This window comes from Tilletiopsis washingtonensis (genome assembly GCF_003144115.1).
Source record: "Tilletiopsis washingtonensis strain MCA 4186 unplaced genomic scaffold FA09scaffold_6, whole genome shotgun sequence".
In the NCBI taxonomy this organism is placed as follows: Eukaryota; Fungi; Basidiomycota; class Exobasidiomycetes; order Entylomatales; genus Tilletiopsis; species Tilletiopsis washingtonensis.
The window spans coordinates 204,056-215,126 of NW_020312003.1; the positions used below are offsets into that span (position 1 = coordinate 204,056).

The 11,071-nt window shown below is 66.9% G+C and overlaps 6 protein-coding genes across 6 annotated transcripts in view; 4 read left to right on the plus strand and 2 right to left on the minus strand.

Annotated features, from left to right (window-relative positions):
- The window catches only part of FA09DRAFT_328727 (P-loop containing nucleoside triphosphate hydrolase protein), a 2,838-nt gene extending 2,189 nt beyond the window's left edge, over window positions 1-649 (plus strand). Inside the window, exon 4 of the mRNA XM_025741888.1 lies at window positions 1-649. Coding sequence (XP_025599594.1) covers window positions 1-624 — 624 coding nt within the window. The 3' untranslated portion in view covers window positions 625-649.
- Window positions 650-788: 139 nt separating this feature from the next.
- FA09DRAFT_355881 (COG4-domain-containing protein) lies at window positions 789-4,040 on the minus strand (the record flags this gene model as incomplete). The annotated part of the gene is made up of 9 exons (XM_025744850.1): window positions 789-1,403; window positions 1,480-1,581; window positions 1,641-1,820; window positions 1,898-2,068; window positions 2,151-2,422; window positions 2,497-2,902; window positions 2,968-3,426; window positions 3,480-3,605; window positions 3,666-4,040. 9 exons carry the CDS (start codon window positions 4,038-4,040, stop codon window positions 1,128-1,130), a joined length of 2,367 nt encoding a protein of 788 aa, XP_025599595.1. The 3' UTR covers window positions 789-1,127.
- Window positions 4,041-4,964: 924 nt separating this feature from the next.
- Window positions 4,965-5,943, plus strand: FA09DRAFT_324871 (N,O-diacetylmuramidase; the record flags this gene model as incomplete). The annotated part of the gene is made up of 4 exons (XM_025741141.1): window positions 4,965-5,046; window positions 5,116-5,375; window positions 5,474-5,732; window positions 5,834-5,943. The coding sequence occupies 4 exons, from the start codon at window positions 4,965-4,967 to the stop codon at window positions 5,941-5,943; spliced, it is 711 nt and encodes a 236-aa protein (XP_025599596.1).
- Window positions 5,944-6,250: 307 nt separating this feature from the next.
- On the plus strand, window positions 6,251-8,317 carry FA09DRAFT_359359 (hypothetical protein; the record flags this gene model as incomplete). Its single annotated transcript, XM_025745097.1, has 3 exons — window positions 6,251-6,660; window positions 6,895-7,216; window positions 7,748-8,317. The coding sequence occupies exons 1-3, from the start codon at window positions 6,467-6,469 to the stop codon at window positions 8,315-8,317; spliced, it is 1,086 nt and encodes a 361-aa protein (XP_025599597.1). The 5' UTR covers window positions 6,251-6,466.
- A 1,034-nt stretch (window positions 8,318-9,351) lies between these two features.
- Window positions 9,352-10,548, plus strand: FA09DRAFT_306051 (hypothetical protein; the record flags this gene model as incomplete). Its single annotated transcript, XM_025740522.1, has 4 exons — window positions 9,352-9,731; window positions 9,968-10,065; window positions 10,180-10,335; window positions 10,501-10,548. Coding segments are annotated over 3 exons (540 nt in total), but the record flags the coding sequence as incomplete, so codon positions are not given.
- Window positions 10,260-11,071, minus strand: part of FA09DRAFT_342779 (ATP-dependent DNA ligase) — a gene marked incomplete at its 3' end in the record, with an annotated part of 4,887 nt that continues 4,075 nt past the window's right edge. Inside the window, exon 15 of the mRNA XM_025744557.1 lies at window positions 10,260-10,589. Within this exon, the coding sequence (XP_025599599.1) occupies window positions 10,260-10,589 (330 nt within the window). The remainder of the gene's footprint in view (window positions 10,590-11,071) is intronic.

The window sequence follows — 11,071 nt, forward strand, 5'->3', positions numbered from 1 at the left end:
GAGCCGCGGCACGCCCTCGTGAAAGAGTACGAGGCCCTCTTCTCGGCGTACGGCGTCGAGCTGCGCATCACCTCTCGCGCGCTGCGAGCATTGGCAGCGCAAGCCGCACACAAGCGCACCGGCGCGCGGGCGCTGCGGCGGCTGCTGGAAGGCGTGCTCCTCGAGGCGCAGTTCATCGCGCCAGGCAGTTCGACGCGCTTCGCGCTTGTGGATGAACGAGCCGCGCGAGGGCTGGCACCTGTTCATCTTTACTCGCGAGGAGGGAGGGGCGCCTTTGTTGCCGCGTGGGAAGAGGAGAAGGATGCTCTTCCCTCGGCGCCGACTGCGACGCAAGAACGTGCCGCGCCGATCAAAGGCGACAAGCAGCGGCCTACGCTCGCGGCGCTTCTAGGCGAGAAGCAGCGCGGGCAAGGCATGGGCATCTCGCCTGAAGCGCGCAGAGAGAGACAAGCCATGCTGGCGGCGGCGGAGAAGGCGGCGGCTGCGCGAGGAGCGGCACGGCCGACTCGGCTGAGGCCCTTGGCGTGGAAGGGCAGGGAGGACGAGGCGGCATTGAGACGATGGACGCGCGCAAGACTCGTCAGGAGTAGTCGCGTGGGCAACCTTCGGCTAGTGGCGGAATGAGAAAGACTTTCTCGCTCGATGAACATGTAGTCGCCGACGTGAAGCACGGCGAGCTTAAAGGCCCAGTCTGTTGTGCCGAGCGTGCGTGCCTGCTTGTTAAGGCGCCGGCGCCAGTCTGCCTCCAGCTGCACGGCGCGCTCGAGCGCCTTGCTGACTGGCGCTTGGCGCGCTAGTCCACTGCAGGCAATGATGCCCGTTGTGTACTTGGGGTAGCGCGCAATGGCGCGCTTCTTGTCTTCCTCGCTCGCATCAGCAAAGCCAGCTGTCGCGGACGTCAGAGCATCTGCCTCGAGGCGCAATCCAGACGCTTCAGGTTTTGGCCAAGCAATCAAGACGGCTGCGCGCAAAGCTCCTCTGTTGTCTTCGCCTTTGCGCGGAGCCTCGATGTTGTCAGACACCTCGCTGCGCTTCTCGCGGGCAGACGGCACCGGCAGCCTTCTGCCTGTAGATCTCTCGCCGCAGGGGGACAAGGGTGACTGTGCATCTGCTTTCTCCACTCGCTCTCAGGCGCGCACGCGATTGTCCCGCAGAAGCGCTGCCACCTCGTCGGGGGAGAGGCGCCAGGCCATGCCAGCGGCCTCGGCCTCGGAATACAAATCGCGCGGCGCCTCTGCTCCTGCCTCTGCGCCCTCTGCCGGCAGATCGTCGTCGTCGAGATTGAGCACATAAGAGACTTGCTGCAGGCGCGCAAACTTGTCGCGCACGCTGCCGCTCTTGGAGTGATTGGCGAGCCAGCTGCAGATGGTGCGTACGTCCTTGTCGAAGCGCAAGGCGCCCAGCTGTGGGTGAAGTGGCAAGGGCAACGGCGATGAGCCTCCGCGCGACGAGACGAGGTGCAAGTGTGTATGGACTGACCTCGGTGTAGCGCATGCCCATCGCCAGCTTCTCCCACGAGCGCACGAGCGCATCGAGCGTGAGGCTGAAGTATGCCTCCCAATTGGCCTCGACGAAGAGCTCCTGCGCCGGCGCGTGATCAGAGGGCAGTCCACCGGCCCGCTTCTCGCTCGCAAACTCACCTCGTACCCGGCAAGCACCGTCTCCCAGCCCTTGATGAAGCGCCGTCGCACCGGATCCTGGAACTCTGCCTCGGAGAACGCATCGTCGTCGAGCAAGTACGAGACGTCGCGGTACGCCTCTGTCAGAATGGGCCGCAGTCTTGCGCGCGTCAGCTGCGTGAAGAGCTGATCCATCTCCGTCTGTTGGCGGCGAGAGCGGGGCGCGTCAGCGTGTCTTGCATCCCATCCAAGGCGAAGCGAGAGTAAGGACAACGTACCCGAACGGCACTCTTGATGCGCGTGACGAGCACGCCAAGGCCTTGCACCATCGATGCAACCTCTGCAAGCTCGCGCTCTGCAAAGCTTGCGCCGAGCACTTGCTCCGAGGAGAGTTCGGCCAGTATCCGTTCGGTGTAGTCGGCCGAGACGGAGAGGACGTTGAGGTAGACCTGCTCGTCGGGAAGGGGGGAGGGGGAGGGGGAGGGGGCGTCAGCTTGCCCACGAACACAGCCAGCGAGCCGAGCTACGCACGATGAAGGTGGTGCGCATCTCCCTCGTCGCCGCTTCTTTCCTCGGTCCATCCACCGTCATACTACTGCTAACGCCCCTCCAGACCGTCTCCATACGTCTCACTATCGCCTGCACGAATTCCTCGTCCATCACCCAGCGTGCGGCCTTGGTCATCGCCGCCACTGTCTCCACGCTGGCCGTTGAGATGCTGCGTGCGAGGATGGAACGGAGGACGTAGAAGACATCGTCGAGGACGCTTGAGGTCAAGGGGCGCGCGGAGAGGTCGGGTGTGTCTAGTCGATGTGCCTGCAGTGGGCGATTGCATGAGTGGGACAGCAAGAGCGCAGCGACCGGGTGTGAAAGCCACTCGCCTTCTCGATGCTGATGCGCAGATACCACGTCTCGAGCGGCACGTAGGCATTCTGCAGGCCGTCTGCGAGCTGCTTGCCAAGTGCCGAAGCAGGCACGCCGCTCGGCTGAGTGCTGTCTTCTGCCTCTTCCTCTGCTGCTGCTGTCCCGTTCTCCGCGCCAAGTCGACCCTGCAGGAACTGCTGATACGTGCCCCAGCGTGCAGCCATGCCCGCCAGTTCCGTGAGGAGGCGGTCGACATCCTTGCCGTCGGGACCTTCTTGCTCTACTGGGGTGGCCGTGCCTGTCCCGCCTCCGTTGAGTGGCGTACCAGGGCGTCCTGGAGCACCTCGACTGAGTCCCCGGAGACTACTGGCGCCCAGTGAGGCGACGTATGCAAAGCTGTGCGAGCGTGCGCTGTCCAGCTGATCGGCGCCCCCGCCAGCGTGAGTGCAAAGCTAGGGCTTCAGGGCTTGATTGCGCGACTCACTTTGCGAGGCACCAATCGTTCATCCCACCAAGCGTCCCACACTCTTCTTCCCAGGCGATCGCACTCCTCTTGCAGGCCCGGCATGACGCCCAGCGCAAAGCCTCCCGGGCCGTAGTTGCGGTCCACGAGCGGCTGGTGCTGGTCGATGAGCAGCGCCAGGTGCTCAAAGAGCGACGTCAGGAGCGAGGCATGATGATGCGTCGAGGTGCTTGACCCGCCCACGAGAGCATCCACGATGACTCGTCCTCGTTCTCGCACCATTGCGCGTGCGAATTCGGAGTAGACCGACAGCCCTTCGTTGCGCCAGCCGACGAGAGGGAACATCTTGAAGTATCTTGTCGCTTCAGCGCTGTCTTTCGCCTCTGTGGCAAGCCGGAAGCGCCGTGAGAAGACCTCGAGTAAGGACTCGCGCAGCGAGAGGAGCGTTTGAGGAGGCGCGAGGGGAAGCTCGGCCGACGGCTGCACGGGGGCGTCAGGCGCTGCCCAAGGCCAGCAGGGGCCTGCATACGCACCACCACGGCCGCGGCAAAGTCGGAGCCGAGGATGTCTGCGTCGATGCTCATGGCGCGGATGCAATGGCGCGTCGCTGCGTCCCAGTCGGCCTGCTCAATGGCCGATGCCAGCGAATGCAGTGCCGCCTGCGCGCAACCACTCCTCGTCAGCCCTCGCTGGCGCGCCGCCGCAGCGCCGCCACTCACTCTGAGATCCGCGGTGCGCTGTGCCCAGCGCGCCGCCACGTCGATGCGGCTCTGCTCCTCGTCGAGGCGGCGCACGGCCTCGCTGATGCGCGCGGCGTTGGCCGAGGTGTCTGCCAGGCGGCTCTGCAGCACGCCGGCCTCCTCGAGGATGAGCGCCACCTGCGGCTGCGTGTGTGCGATGCGTGCGCGCGCCGCCGCGACGCGCGGCGCGGCGGCGCCGAGGAGCTGGGCGAGATGCGCATCGAGCGACGCCGAGTGCGCGGCGAGCGAGGCGAGCGTGGCGCGCACGGCGGCGGCCGAGGCGAGCGTCGAGGCAGAGGCGATGCCGGCGTCGGGCGCAGGCGGCGGCAGCGACGCGGAGCTGACGTCGCTCATGGCTGCGCCAGACTGGGCGCGCCGTGGTCGCGTGGAGCACTGCTGCGAAGTGACGCGGATCGAGGCGCCGCCAGCGTCGGCGAGAGGAGAGCGAGGCGAGAGCGAGGCGAGGACGTGGGGGAGAACCAAGGTGTGCTTTCTTGGATCCGCGGATCTGGACGGCGCACAGGCCAGGCAGCACGCAAGGGCGCGCGCGACTCCGAGCCGGACCAGATGCTGCCTTGCATCGCGCCGCTTGCTCTGCCTGCTGCACCGCTTCCCTCCTCTGCACCGCCCTCTGCCTCCATGCCCAGCGCCTGTCCCGAAGCACTCGGCTTCCCTTTCCTTCGCGCACCAAGGCGAGCTGCAGCGCTGCGAGCTCGCTTCGGACAAAGAGCACGCTCCACGCCACGCGCGCGAGCGGCCGAAGGTTGGCGTGGCGGCGCATGCGCGCGCAACGTGCGCCCCACGCTAGCGTAGCGTGGCGGCGGCGGCGGCGGCGAAGCGAGATCCGCGCCCGCCGCGCCGCGCTCGCCGGCCGTGCCGTGCCGCCGGTCCACGCGCGGCCGCCGCCGCCGCTGCACGCTGCGCCGCCCGAGGATGCCGCAGGCTAGACGATAGACCCGAGCACCTCCAGCGCATCGTGCAGGTGCATGTGCCGCGCCGGTGGGTGAGGCGTGCTCAAGGCGCCGCACGGCTTCAGAAGCTTGGTGCAGGCAAGCCAGCAGAGTTGGCCGCCGGCCAACGACGGTGCAGGGGGCAACGTGTGGCCTCCGCATGTGCTCGTGCCCACGACGGCGCTCCAGCTCGCCGTCGACGCTGAAGCCAAGTCTCTGCAGAGAGACGCGAGGGGGTATAAGAGGGCGTCCTGGCACTCCCCCTTGGCGCTGTTCAGAGCAGCACAGACGCATCAAGCCACCTGCAAACGAACGCCAGCACGACACCATGAAGCTCGCCGCCCTCCTGCCGCTCGTCACTCTCGGCCTCGTCGCTGCCGCGCCTGCGCCCGAGAAGCGTGCCTCTGGCGGTATGTGTTCCTGATCCCTCTCTTTGCCCTCTTCGGGCCTCTTCCTTGACGCTCCTTCCTGTCACACAGTGCAAGGCTGCGACATCAGCAACTACCAGCCCAATTTCTCCTACGCGTCGGCCGCCGACGCAGGCGCCAAGTTTGTCATCATCAAGGCGACCGAGGGCACGTCGTACACGAGTCCCAGCTTCAGCAGGCAGTACAGCGGCGCCACCGACGCCGGCTTCCTCCGCGGCGCCTACCACTTTGCCCACCCCGACTCGAGCAGCGGCGCCGCCCAGGCCAACTTCTTCCTCGCAAACGGCGGCGGCTGGAGTGGCGATGGCCGCGTGAGTATAGCCTCCTCGCGCACTTGCGAGCCAGATGCAAGATGCAGAGCAGCCAAGTACTGACGTGTGACGCCCTGCCGCGCTACTTCTCGCAACAGACGCTGCCGGGCATGGTGGACCTCGAGTACAACCCGGCGAAGAACAGCAACTCCTGCTACGGCCTCTCGCAAAGCGCCATGGTCAGCTGGATCCGGAGCTTCACGTCGACGTACTACAGCAAGACGGGGCGCTACCCGATGATCTACACGACCAACGACTGGTGGCGCACGTGCACGGGCAACAGTGATGCGTTCAGCTCGACGAGCCCCCTCGTGCTCGCGCGCTACAGCTCCAGCGGACCGGGGACGATTCCGGGCGGTGAGTTTGACAGGCAGGGGGGGGGGGGGGGGGGCGGCGTCGCCCCGCTTTCTTTGCTTTCCCCGTCTGTGCCCGCTGCATGCTGACACGCACACACACAGGATGGCCGTACCAGACCATCTGGCAGAACAGCGACTCGTTCGCCGCGGGCGGCGACAGCGACATCTTCAACGGCTCGCTCGACGGCCTCAAGCGCCTCGCCTCGGGCTAGACCCGTTTGCTGGCGCTGCCCCCCACGTGCGCGCTGCCGGGCAAAGATGGGGCCGGGCGCACGCAATGCCATTCGTGTGTCCTTGCAGAGATGTGCTGTGTGGCACGTGGAGAGGAATCGAGGCGAGCGGACTGCGCTCGAGAGAGAGAGAGGCGAGCCAGCAAAGCGGCCTGCGGCGGGAGGGCCAAAGCCGCGGAACAAGACGCGCGCCCCGCGCAAGCCGCTCGATGACGTCCGCGCCCCCGCGTGGTGCCGCGTCTCTGGCCGGGGGGGGGGGGGGGGCATTCTTCGCGCGCCTCCTGCTTGCCTTCTCTCCACCACCGCCCCTTGCTCACCTGCGCACCTCCCAGCCGCTCTCATCGCGTACCGCTGGCCGCCTCTCACCGCTCCTCCCTTTCCATACACAGGAGGAGGGGCGCACAAGTCACATGCATCGAGCGCTGCGACTTTGCCCACGTCTCTCCCTGCGCCCTCCCTCCACCTCTGTGCTCGCCTGCTGCGCGCGGCGCACCTTCAGCAGCCCATGTCTCTCTCGCGCTCCTCTGTACCATGCAGCGCCTCGGCTGCCGCCGCGCCGTCGCTCGCAGCGCTGTTCGATGCGCCGCTGCGTCCCGCCATCGGCGGCTCGCCCGCGCTGTACCTGCCTGCGCTGAGCGCACTGGGGCCGCGCGTCTTCGTGCTCTTCGTCTGCGGCAACCCGGGCGTCGCGGATTACTAGTGAGTGGCGCCTTGCTGTGGACAGAGGCAATGGAGAGAACTTAGAGTGCCGAGCGCCGGAAGATGCAGAGTGCGAGCCGCGCGCCGCTGCTCTCGTGCACGCGGCGGCGCCAGCATTCGTGCCATCGAGTTCCCGGGCACGATCGCCGCTCGCCCGCCCGCCCGCGTTGCAGCTTTGCTGGGGCTTTTGCGCGGGCCTGTCTCTGATGTGTTTCCGTCTCTCTCTCTTGGCAGCGAGACGTACCTGCGCACACTGCAGTGCTCGCCTCTACTGCAAGGCCGCCTCTCCTCACTCTGCGTCTCGCACCGCGGCCATGCGGCCTCTCAGCGCTCCACGCGTCTCGCAGACCAGATCGCACAGCAGGTGCAGCTGCTCGACTCGATCCGCGCCTCGCATCCGAGCCAGGAGGTCAAGGTGGTCTTGATCGGCCACTCCGTGGGCGCATGGATCGCGCTCGAGGCGCTCAAACAGCGGCCAGAGGCAGTCAATGCCGTGCACTTGCTCTTCCCGACGGTGGCGTGGATCGGCAAGACTCCAAATGCGGGCAAGCTTCGTGTGAGTTTTCATGTCCAGTCCAGCCCCCTTTCTCTCTCTCTCTCTTGACTCTCTCGTCAAGGCTAATGAAGGTCCGTCGTCGTCGAACAGCCGCTGTTCACCAGCGTCTCCTACCCTCTGATCTACCCGCTGCTTTCCATCCTACAGCTTCTTCCGCTCTTTCTCCTCCACCTCCTCCTGCGCACGCTCCTGCGACAGCCAGAGGAAGGCGCGCGTGCCACTGCGCGCCTCCTAAGAGCGCCAGGTGCGGTGCGAAACGCGCTGTCGATGGGGCGAGAGGAGATGTCGACGATCAGAAAGGTCAGGGAGGAGACGAAGAGCGCCGTCGCGGCACTGGGACAGCGCGGCTTCGTCAGGGCGTATTGGGCAAGGGGAGAAGAAGTGAGTTGGTTGTTGCCCGTTCTGTCGCCCCGTCGCGTGATGGGGGCGTTGCATCGCTGAATTCCTGGGGAGCAGGATCAATGGACGCCCTCCTGGATTCGCACGCAAGTCGAGTCGGAGCTCAGCCTGCAATCTCTTGCTCCACTCCAGCCCTCCTGCCTGCAAGCCAAGCCCGTGGCTCGGCGCATGTCCTCTTTCCTCTCGCTGCGTCGTCGAGCAGAGGCAAAGACAGGTGGTGTCAGTGGCAGCAATGGCGGCAGCACAAGTGGCGGCGCGGGACATAGCAAGACTGCCTCCAGTCCGACGCCCTCGCGCATCCCCGTGGCGGCGGCCTCGCCGCGCCGCCTTGCGCGCAGGCTCGCCGCGGCGGCGGCGGCGCCTGCTCTCGTCGTGCATACCTCCTCGACGCCCAATGGCGCCAGCCTCGCAGAGTCGACTGAGCTCGAGCTCGAAGAGGAAGCGGAAGATGACGGCTCCCTGACGGAAGTCGCCGCCTCTTCCTCCTCCTCCGACGACGAACGCGGCGACGGCGTGGCGCGGCGCCTGTTGTTCAAGACTGCAGCTCCCGCCGCAGAGGAGGGAGCAAAGTGGCCGAGCCTGACGAGCACAGTGTGTGAGCTGGACACGCCGCATGCCTTCTGCCTGAAGCATGGCCGAGAGATGGCCGACGTCGCGGCGACATGGCTCGCGAGGGACTTTGAGACGGAGGTGCAGGAGTAAGCCCCATGTTGTTGTCTCTCGCTTGTAGCTACTACTACTCGTGTGTGTCGGCGACGGGAAAACTGCAAACCTTCATCTCTCTCGAGGGCCTCCGAAGGGTGCCAGGAAGCGCGTGTGGACAGCGGGTGCCAGCCATGCAGGAAGAGAGGGCGCCTTTCTCTGTCCTCTGCCCGGCCAGCTCTGCGCCCCCCTTGTCATCTCTCAACGCTTCACAGCAACCCCCCTCAAGCGCCCCTCAGCCAGAGCAGGTTAGGTTCAGCGGGCGCAGCGTGCAGGTTCCAGTGAGGCAGAAGCCGCGCGCGCCGCGTTCCGAACGAGCAGCGCTGCAAAATGCCCCTCTCTGCCTGGGTGCTGCTTGCGGTGGGACGCATCGAGCCACCACTTGGGCACGCCCTTTACCCCCCGAGCGTGCCGACGCCGAGGCGAGGCGGAGGGTAGGCGAGCCGTGCGCGCGCAGTGTGTGCGGCTTGTGTGTGTGCCCCCCCCAGGGCCGCCGCCCCGCCTCCCCGCCCCCCGCCGCGCCGACGCCCGCTGCCGGGCCCTGTTGAGCTGCGGCCGTGAGCAAGCTGGATGCGGGGGGGGGGGGGGGGGGCAAGCGGGTGTGTGGGAGGGGTTGCTGCGGCCATGCCCCGGAGGCCGATGAGATGACGGAGCCGCGCCCATCTTTCTGCGCCTCCTCTGCGCGCCCCCTCTCCGTGCCCTCCCCTCGCCGCAGCCCGCACTCCGCAGCAGCGCCAGCCGCAGCATCCCACCTCGCGCCGCGCCGCGCCCGTTCTCTTATCGGCCGCTCACGCGCGCCAAAGGCGTCATCCGCGCCGGCTGCGCGTGCCGCGCGCTGCGTGCTGCTGCGTCGTCAAGGGCCCCGCCGCACCGAGGCGCGGCCGAAGGGGGCTTGCCGCCGGCCAGGGCACGGCAATCTCGGCACCGCGCGCGGCTGTGCGCCTCCACGGCGCGCGTCTTTATCGGCGCGCGCGTGCGGTGCTTCGGTCAGCGAGGCGCCGGCGGCTCAGCGGCTTGAAAGCGCACCGCGTTCGCCCGCGCGCTCACGCGAGCCTTTTCCTTCCCCGCACCCAAGCTTTCGTCAGCCTTGCCTCTCCTCCTGCTTCCTCTCCACATCCACCAAATTCAGCAGACGCCGCACCGGAGACCAGCTCAGCTACTCGTTTGCCTACTGCCTTCTTCCTGCCTCTCCCCCAACACACACCAGCGTCGCCAATGGCCATGCGTGCCTCGTCTCTGCTGCGTCTGCCCTGGACGCGCTCGCCGCACCTGTCGCCGGCGCAGGCCCTCGCGCTCAACACCTACCTCGTCGTGGCGCACGACTCTTCTGCGCCGGGCGCGCTAGAGCGGCGCATGGCCGTGCGCGAACAGCACCTGGCCGATGCGCGCGTCGGCAAGCAGCACGGCACCATTGGTGAGTCCTCTCGAGAGAGGCCGCACCACGCGTGAGAGGGCCCCCGCACACGGCGTTTTCTCGCGTGCATAAACAGTCTAGGGCGTGCTCCGAGGGCTTCCCTCGTCGTCGTCGGGGCGCCTTGCCATACCCCGTGTCGCGCCGGGTATCACAGATCAGAAAGAGCCCGCCTGGCCCCTTTTTGCTCGCGCATCACGGCTGACCACCCTTCCCCCCCCCCACCACCTGCCCCCCAGTACTCGGCGGAGCTCTGCTCTCGCGCGACTTCGCACAGCTGGGTCCCGAGGGGCCCAAGGGCGCCATGGCCGGCAGTGCGCTTCTCGTCAAGGCACAGGTGAGTCGGGGGGGGGGGGGGGGGTCCAGCCTCACAGCCCGTCCTTTTCCACTGCCTTCTTCTCAGCCCCTCACCCTCTTCTTTCCCTTCCCCCCCCCTTTGCCCTGCCCACAGTCCCTCGAGGAGGTGCGCGAGCGTCTCAATGCCGACGCCTACGTCACGGGCGGCGTCTTTGATGCCGCTCGCATCGCCATCTATCCCTTCCAACAAGCCATGGCTTCGCCCGCTGTTGCTGCCACCACGCACACGCAGCCCTTCTCCGCACTCGACGTCGACGCCGCGCTGGCCGACTCCATCGCCGCACGCGCCGCAGCTGCCGAGGGCACGGCGCCGCCGAGTCTGGGCTTTGAAAACCCGCGGGCTCCGCTGGCGGAGCTGCGTCCAAAGAAGAACAAGAAGAGCTCGGCGCGCAGCAGCAGCAGCAGCGCCCAGAAGCACAAGGCAAACGCCACGCTCGGACAGCTGAGAGAGAAGCCGGCGGCGCCCGTCACGCTGCAGGGCTTGCGCTCGATGAGCACCAAGATCTAAAGGAGACGCTGCTCTCTCAAGCAAACGAGCGCTTTTGCAACCGAGGGAGAAGAAGAAAGCCTCCAAAATCAGCCTCGTCTTCGCTGTGGCGCCGTGTCTCGCCCCCCCCCCCCCCCTTTCTCAGCGGGTCTCAGTGGCGCAAAAGGGCAGAGGGCACTCTTCAATTCGTCTGTCTTGGCCCCGCAAACGCTCTTCTCGGCTGCGTCCGCGCCGCGCGCCTCCCACTTTTCACTTGCACTCGCTGCCGTCACGCTCTCCCTTTCCAATCCTCTGCGCATCAAAAAGTCCCGCAAAAAGGCAGCCCGTCTGCCCTCGCCCGCCTCGCCACGCCTCGCACCTCCATGACACCTCTCTCTCGACGACCGCCTTTCTCTCGAGACGGCACACAAGCCCAGCGCCCTCGCCTCCGATACCAGCTCCAGCGCACCTCCAATGTCGCGCGCGCCGTGCACGCCCGCCAAGCCTTGCCAAAAAAAAA